The sequence below is a fragment of the Eimeria mitis genome, genomic scaffold, assembly GCF_000499745.2.
Source record: "Eimeria mitis Houghton genomic scaffold, Emh_scaff2204, whole genome shotgun sequence".
In the NCBI taxonomy this organism is placed as follows: Eukaryota; Apicomplexa; class Conoidasida; order Eucoccidiorida; family Eimeriidae; genus Eimeria; species Eimeria mitis.
In genome coordinates, this window is record NW_024015127.1 from 1 (window position 1) to 8,481 (window position 8,481).

At 59.8% G+C, this 8,481-nt stretch overlaps 1 protein-coding gene across 1 annotated transcript; it reads right to left on the reverse strand.

Moving 5' to 3' along the window:
• Window positions 1-1,137: 1,137 nt before the first annotated feature.
• On the reverse strand, window positions 1,138-8,386 carry EMH_0050300 (glycoprotein 96-92, putative; the record flags this gene model as incomplete). The annotated part of the gene is given in 11 exon segments (XM_038022426.1): window positions 1,138-1,204; window positions 1,395-2,952; window positions 2,956-3,068; window positions 3,152-4,143; window positions 4,408-4,484; window positions 4,760-4,900; window positions 5,108-5,595; window positions 5,599-5,857; window positions 6,025-6,661; window positions 6,906-8,065; window positions 8,113-8,386. Coding segments are annotated over 11 exon segments (5,766 nt in total).
• Between the last annotated feature and the right edge of the window lie 95 nt (window positions 8,387-8,481).

Sequence of the window (8,481 nt, forward strand, 5' to 3'; positions counted from 1 at the left end):
GCTGCAGCTACACAAGTTTCTGGCAGGTCCTTCAGGCTGCGTCGGTTGTTTATTAGCTGCATGGACTGCAGCATCGGCAGCTGCAGCAGCAGCTGGGGCAGCAGCACTAAGCAGCAGCTGCTGCAGCAGCAATAGCAGCAGCAGCGAGCTGTAACAGCTGCAGGGATCAGCAGCACTTGGTGCTTCTGATTCCCCTTTATCGTATTTATTCCTCTTGACTCTGCAGCAGCAACAGCAGCAGCAGCAGCAGCAGCAGCAGCAGCATTGGGCGCAGTAGTAGACAGCGCCGGCGCTGCACTTCTGCTGCTGCAGCTGCCTAGGTAGCGATTTGTAGGCATTTTCTTTATTGGTGTTTGTTGTTACTCTTCTAAGAAAAACAAAAGCCACATGAAATGCTGAAATACAGTGCATCGAAAGCAAGGCAGCAGCGGCAGTCTACAGCAGCAGCAGCAGCAGCAGCAGCAGCATACGCAGCAGTAGCAACAGCACCAGCAGACGTAGCGGCCGTCACAGCAGCAGCAGCAACAGCAGAAGTAGCAGCAGTCGCAACAGCAGTAGCAACAGCAGCGGCAGATGCTGCATACACTGCTACGGCAGCAGCAGCACTGTACAGAGGCCCAGGCTTTATCTATTTTTACTTTAGTTAGGAGCAGCAGCGTCAGGGGCAGATGCAAGAACTCCTGCAGTTGCTTTCAAGCACTGCCTGCTGCTGCTGCTGCTGCTGCTCCCGCTGCTGCTATGCTGCTGCTTTGCTGCTGAGCTGCTACTGATACTAAAGAATATCTCCTCTGCCGTAAACCCTAAACCCTAAACACTAAACCCGAGACTAGTGAGGGTGCTGCGCGTGTCGCCGTCACCATCTTGAAAAAGCCCAACAGCAGCAGCANCAGCAGCAGCACTAAAACCGAAAGCAAAAGTAATCGTTGCATCCGTACGCGACGCCTCAGCCGCACCGGAACAGTCAACACACCCCCAGCAGCAGCAGCAGCAGCAGCAGTAGCAGTTAGAGCAACAGCAACAAAAGCAGAAGCGGTGACTGCAGCAGCAGCAGCAGCAGCAGCAGCAGCCAGAGCAACAGCAGCAGCAGTGAGAGCAACAGAGGCGGTGAATATGTCTATTAAGACAACAAAACAGGTCTCAAGCGAAAGAAGAGACTACAGACAGGAGGATGCCGAACTCTTGCTCCCCCTCTGCAACAATCTTGCTGCAAAGCAGCAGCAGCAGCAGCAGCAGCAATATCCGTTTCACTTGCTGCTGCTGCTGCCGCTACTGCTGCTGCTCCACTGTTTGGAGCCTGGCCTGCAGCACTTATACTCTGCTGCAGCATGAGGCAACTGCCTGCCTGCTGCTGCCGAGAGCCAGCTCCTGATGCGCACGCACCACGGCCCACCTACTCCAGTGCACATGCATGCGCTGCTGCTGTTGCTGCAGCAGCAGCAGCAGCAGCAGCAGACACTCGGCGAGGAGAGGCCTGAAGGGCCGCTGCTGCCGATGCTCGCGTAGCCATAGATCGCAGGGAACGAAGTATGGGGCGTTGCTGAATGCTGCTTTTGCTGCTGCTGCTGTTGTTGTTGTTGTTGTTGCTGCTGCTGCTGCTGCTGTTTTTGTTAAAGTTCGCACTGCTTTGCCGGGGCCTTTGAACGGCTGGTGCTGCTGCTGTTGCTGCAGCTGGTGCAGCTGTTGCTGCTGGTGCTGCTGGCGCTGCAGCAGCCGGAAGCGGTGGCGTGCTTTCGGCGTCTTCTGACGTGCCATTTCTTTTGCTCGCCGCCCGCTGCTGCTGCAGTTGCTGCTGCTGAGGTGTGGTGCTGTTGCTAGCGCTGCTTCCTGCTGCTGCTGCTGCTGTTGCTTCTGCTGGTGTTGCGGTCGGTGCTGCCGCTGCTGCTGCTGCTGCCCTAGGCCTCAGCGACATGTACGCTGTGGATGCTGCAGCCCGTGGCGTACCGCTGGAGGCTTCGTGCGTAGCAGAGACTGAAGGCAGGCTGCTGCTGCTGCTGCTGCTGTTGCTGCTGCTGTTGCTGCTGCTAGCAGCAGCAGTAACAACGGTCTTTCGGCGCCCCCGTCGCACTTCCCGCGGGGATGAGGTACTGCTGTTGCTGCTGCTGCTGTTGCTGCTGCTGCTGTTGCTGCTGCTGCTGTTGTTGCTGCTGCTGCTGCTGTTGCTACTGTGTGCATTGTCGCCGCTGCGGCCGTTGCTGTCTCCAGGGGCAACAGCAGCAGTAGCAGCAGCAGCAGCAGCAGCAGCAGCAGCAGGTACTGCTTCTCGCTCGCTAGGAGAGTCCTCACCCTGCAGCGAACGGGTGCTCTCGGTCCCTGCAGCAACCCGACGGCACACTGACTTGCGACTAGCACTATTATTATTTGTGCTGTTGCTGCTGCTGCTGCTGCTGTTGCTGCTGCTGTTACTGCTGCTGTTGCTGCTGCTGTTACTGCTGCTGTTGCTGCTGCTGCCGTTGCAAGTGCGGCGCCGTGCAGCAGCAGCACTGCTAGGCTCTTCTGCGTCGCTGTTCGATTCGCCTAGGCCCGAGTCAACATGGCGGCGCTTCACAGTCTGCTGTAGCTGCTCCTTTTGCTGTTGCTGCTGCTGTTGTTGTTGCTGCTGCTGCTGCTGCTGTTGTTGCTGCTGCTGTTGTTGCTGCTGCTGTCGTGCGTTGCGGCATCGGAGCAGCATCGTACCCCTCAGCCTTCCTGTCTCTGTCTCTGTACAAACCCGAGGGGAGGCAGCAGCAACCGCAGCAGCAGCAGCAGATGCTGTATCATTTCCTTCCGTGTGAAGCGGCTTCCTCTTTAAAGAGCTGTTGCCGCTGTTGCTGCTACTGCTGTTGCTGCTGCTGCTGCTGTTGCTGTTGTTGCTGCTGCTGCTGTTGTTGCTGCTGCTGCTGTTGCTGCTGTTGCTGCTGCTGCTGTTGCTGCTGCTGCTGCTGTTGCTGCTGCTGTTGCTGCTGTTGCTGCTGCTGNGCTGTTGCTGCTGCTGCTGTTGCTGCTGCTGCTGCTGTTGCTGCTGCTGTTGCTGCTGTTGCTGCTGCTGCTGGCGTTGCTGGTGCTGTTGTTGCTGGTGCTGCTGCTCTCTACTGGAGCTGCAGAGGCTGGCGGCCCTCCACCAGTGGCAGCGCCAGCAGCAGCTGCTGCTGCTCTGGTTGTTGCTGCACCTGACCGTCCGCCTCCGATGCTGCTGCGGCTGCTGTTGCTGGGATTGGCTGCGCCAGCTGCTACAGGCGAAGTCCCTGCCAGGTTTGCTGCAGCAGTGCAGGGCCCGGCAGCAGCAGCTGCTGCTGCAGCAGCTGCAGCAGCAGGGCTTGTGCAAGCAGCAGCAACTGTGGATGCAACTGTTGACGCACCACTCTCAACTTTTGCTGCTGATTCTTCTTTGTCTGCTGCGCGTTGCCGCAGTCCCCTCCGTCGCACCGCAGGAATTGCTGCTGGTGCTTCTCTCGCTGCTGCTGCTGCTTCTGCTGGTTCTGCTGCTGGTTCCGCTGCTGCTGCTGGTGTTGTTGCTGCTGCTGCTTCTGGTGCTGCTGGTGCGGCTGCTGTACTTCGGAGGCGACCGTTCCCATCTGATGGCAATTTGTCCTCTCTGCCGCTTGCTGCTGTGGCTGAAGTCACAGCAGCAGCAGCAGCAGCAGCGGCAGCAGCGCGACGCTGCTGAGCACTACTTGGAGGCCCAGCCTCGGCAGAGCCCCCAGCAGCAGCAGCATCAGCAACAACGGGAGCCGCATTAGCAGTAGCAACAGCAGCACGCCGTTCTTTATCAAGTCGCGGCGAAGCTACTACAGCTTCTCCGTGTTGCTGCTGCTGTTGCTGTTGCTGCTTATCCTGCAGCTGCTGCTGTCGGCGCTCTCTGCTGCTGGAGGGACCAATGACAGGAGAGGACGTTGTGGGAGTCTGTGAGTCGTGCGGCTGTTCCTGCTGCTGCTGCTGCTGGACTTTTTGCTGTTGTTGTTGCTGCTGTTGCTGCTGCTGTTGGTCCTGCGCTTTTGAATTAGAAAAATTATGAGGCAGCAGCAGCTGCTGCTGATGCCGCAGCAGCGCGGGGGGCCTCAGCTCGAAGCAGCAGACCTCCGGCTTTACCTTCCCGTGCTTCAGCAGCGCCGCCACCTGGTGCGGCAGCGGATGCCGCACTTGCTGCTGCACCGAATCCCACAGCTCCTGCGCAGCAGCAGCAGCAGCAGCAGCAACAGCAATAGCAACGGTTCCACAAGAAGCAGCAGCAATTAACAAAGAAGACACGCAGGGCTAGGGCTGCAAGCAAGTCCCCAGCAAGAGCAGCAACAATAGCACACAAACAACGAACCTGTACCAGCAGCAGCAGCACAACCGCCAAAACACAGCAGCAGCAGCACAACCACCACCACAGCAGCAGCAACAATTGCAGAAGCAGCCGTAACAACCACATCAGCAGCAGCAGCATACCTGAAGACAAGCCCGTCGCTGGTGAGGTGTGGAGACAAGGAGTTTTGACCAAACAGCCAAACGCTTCGCCGACTCATCTGCAGCGCAGCAGCAAACGCAGCAGCAAACGCAGCAGCAAACCTTCAGCAGCAGCAGCAGCAGCAGCAGCAACGCCACGGCGTACTAACACGCCGGCCGCACTCCACCAGCAACAGGAACTCATGCAGCAGTCCCACGATCACCATCACTAGAAGGAGCAGCAGCAGCCGCAGGAGACGCAGCAGCAAAACCAGGAGCAGCAGCAGCCGCAGGCGAAGCAGCAGCAACACCAGGAGCAGCAGCAACAAGAGCAACAGCATCAACAGCAGCATACAGCCGAAAAGGTTGACAGAGAAGGTCCGACTGAAGCGGCGCCCCGCCGAGGCCGTCCACCGGCAGCGCCACTGCGGCTGTCTCCGCTCGTCGAGCCACACGCAGTGCAGCGGCCGCCGGCTGTCGAGGCGCGCCCCCGCTTCTGCAGCAGCAGCAGCAGCAGCGGCAGCAGCCGCAGCACACACACACACACTCCAGCATATGCATCAACACAGGCTACAGGGTGTCTAGGAAGTGCTTCTTGTGGGAATGGGCATGCAGACAAGACGCGTAAGACCGTGTAACGCAAGTGCTGCTGCTGCTGCTGCTGCTGCTGCTGCTGGTGCTGCTGCTGCTGCAGTTCGTTTACCTGAGTGGGGTTCGGGGTTGGGTTTGAAGTGTCTGCTCAGCAGCACGGCAGCGTCAACTAAGGCTTCCAGCTGTGGCAGCTCGCCGTATCCCGGCGGCAGCAAACTTGTGCGACACGTCCCGCTGCTGCTGCTGCTGCTGCTGCTGCTGCACCCGCTGGAACTGCTGCTGCTACTGCTGCTGGTGTTGCTCCCACTGCTGCTGCTGCTCCTGCTACTGCTGCCCGTGTCTCCGGCGCTACTGCTGCTGCTGGTGCTGCGACTGCAGGGCTCTTCGCCTTTTCCTCTCGGAGCAGAGACCCTTGCAGCAGAAGCAGCAGTGGCATCGAAGGTAGCTGCTGCAGCTGTGGGCTTTCCTGCAGCAGCAGCAGCGTTTGAATGTTGTTTTGCTTCGTCTACTGGTGGAGCCGCTGCTGCTATAGCTGGTCCGTTCTGATGCTGTCGCAGTTGCTGCTGGTTAGGCTGCTGTTGCTGCTGCTGCTGCTGCTGCTGNTGCTGCTGCTGCTGCTGCTGCTGTGGCAGCAAAGTCCAGAAGGGGAGGCGCCACTGAGGGCGCTGCAGCCAAAGGGCAGCAACCCCTTGAGGCTGTTGCTGCTGCAACAGGGAATGCTGCGCTGCAGCTGGCGTGACGCCTTGCGGGGCCGTTTGCTGCTGCTGCAGCCGTTGCAGCAGCTGCTGCTGCCACAACTGCTGCCACTGCTTCATCCGCTGCTGGTGCAGCAGCTGCGGGTGCAGCTGCGGCTCTGCTCCACCTGCAGCACGCAGCAACAAAACAGGAACACACTAAGTAGACTGACTACCCAGCTAGCTAGCTGACCACCTTGATAGCTAGCTAGCCACCGAAAGAGCTAGCTGAATAGCTGGCTAGCTACGGAGCCAGCCACGCTGCCCCTGAGTTGAAGGCAAACGGAATCCTTACCTAGGGCGGTCCCAACAGCTTGGGTGTCTGTCGCGGTTGCAGTTGCGGCGACGTGCTGCAGCTGCTGCTGCTGTTGCTGCTGCTGCTGTGGCTGCTGCTGCTCCTGCCGCTTGCGAATTAGGTACTGAAGAACCATCTGCTGCTGCTGGGCGGACGCCAGTTGCTGCTGTTGGGCAGCCAGAGATAGTTGCTGCTGCGACGCAAGCTGCTGCAGCTGCTGCTGCGAGTCTGCTTTGCTGCTGCTGCTGCTGCTGCTGCTGCTGCTGCTGGTGCTGTTGCTGCTGTTCCCCCCAACGCGCATTCCCTCTAACTTGGGGGAGACAACGCCAGTTCCATGCAGTGCCTTGCTGCTGCTGCTGCTACTGTTGCTGCTGCTGCCGCTGCTGGCAGCGTTGGCAAGCTGCTGCCTGGTTGTTGGCGGCGTGGGTGGGGGCCTGGCAGCTGCAGCAGCAGCAGCAGCAGCAGCGGCTCCTGCGCCTGCTGCAGCAGCAAATGTCCTTGATTCCGCATAAGGAGACAACAGATACACAAACCGCCTCGCCGCCAGCAGCTGCCGCGTTGTGCCCACATCCATCAGCTGACTTCGCTGCAGTTTGTGCGTCTGTAAGAACACCTGCATCAAGTACCAGCTAGAAGACTGCAGCGCAGCAACAGCAACAGCAACAGCAGCAGCAGCAGAGACATTAGTACCAGCCTCCCTCAGAACTTCAGGCCACCGCAGGAAAGTGCAGCGACGACCGGCACAAGAACAGCAGCAGGTACAATACCAGCAGCAGCAGACACAACAGCAACAGCAACAGCAGCGGCAGCAGCATAAGAGCCTTGGCAGCAGCAGCAGCAGGTACAACAGCAGCAGCAGCAGTAGCAGCATGCGGGCTTACGAATGGGTCTGCTGCTGGTAGGGCCTCTACATCGTCCAGCGAAGACACCGCAAACTCCTCCCCAGCAGGCACCAGGGCCCCCGAGACCAGCGCATTGCGCAGCAGCAGGCGGCCCTCGCGCGTCACCTCCTTCTCAGCTAGCACGCGACTCATGCTGCTGAACACGCAGCCGCTGCTGCTGCTGCTGCTGCTGCTGCTGCTTCTGGAGTAGCTTCGAGGGCCGCCCCCCCAAGAACTGCAAGAGCCATCAGCAGCAGCAGTTGGCGCTGTCTTTCGCTTCCTGCTGCTGCGCAGCAGCTGCTGCTGCTGCTGCTTCGAGCCGCTGCCTGAAGGACAGGCCAGCAGCCCCTGCAAGAAGTCCCCGACGCGGTAGCCTCCGGCTGCTGCTGCTGCTGCCACTGCTGCTGCTGCTGCTCCCTCTTCACCTTCACAACCCGGAAGCTGCTCCAGCCGCGGCACCACTCCACACAGCTTCAGCGGGCGAGACACAGGCGTCCGGTGAGCTTTGCTGCTGCTGCTGCTGCTGCTGCTGCTGTTGGTGAGAGCAGCATTTGGCGAAGTTGCTGCTGCGGCTGCCGGCATCGGGGATGCTGGCCCTGCCGAATCTACGCTGTCTACTAAGCTAGCTGCTGCTGCTGATGATGCTGATGCTGGCGTAGAGGTGCAGCTCCTGCTGCTGCTCTCTGCAGCAGGGATGACGCCCTGGGATTCCGGGTCTCGCAGGCGTGGGGGCAGTTGCCTCTTGGGCCTGTCAGGCCGCTCCTGCTGCTGCTGCTGCTGCTGCTGCTGGAGCAGGGACCTACGCGACCGCAGCAAAGGCGGATTCCTCTCTGCTCCACGGAGGGGCGGTCTGTGCTGCAGCAGCACGTCCTGTGGCTGCTGCTGCTGCAACCGCAACACGTACGTATCTGACTTTTTGAGCATTTGCTGCTGCAGCAGCTGCTGTTGTTGCTGCTGTTGCTGTTGCTGTTGTTCCTGCTGCAGTGCGATGTGCTCTTCATAACTGATAGGCGACGGCTGCAGCAGCCGCTGCAGCTCTTGCTGCTGCTGCTTAACAACGAAGCTAATGGAGCCCTGCTGCTGCACCAAGTAACGAAGTGCTGCTTCTCGCGCTGCAGCAGCGGAGCCGTAGAAAGACAAAGAGAAGCAACGGACGGTAACTGCAGCAGCAAACGAGCAAGAAGGAGGGTCCGACGCGCAGCTGCACCTGCAAGACGCACAGAACCTGCCGCTGCTGCTGCTGCTGCTGCTGCTGCTGCTGTTGCTGGTCGTGGAATCACCGTGGCTCTTGCCATCCGATACTTTGCATGCGGGGGAACAGGAAGATTTGCCTTTTGTGCTGCTGCTGCTGCCGGTGCGGCAGCAGCTGCTTCTCGGTGAGCTCTCGTCGCTGCTGCTGCTGCGCGTTCTGCTGCTGCTGCTGCAACTGTCGGGTGCAGCATCAGCAGTAGCAAAGGCAAGGCACTTGCGGTGATCTGCATGAGCCCGTCCTTCTCCCCTTTTGCCGTCGCGGCTGCTGCTGCTTCTGCTTCTGCTTCTGCAGCAGCTGCTGCTGCTGCTGCTGCTGCTGCTGCTG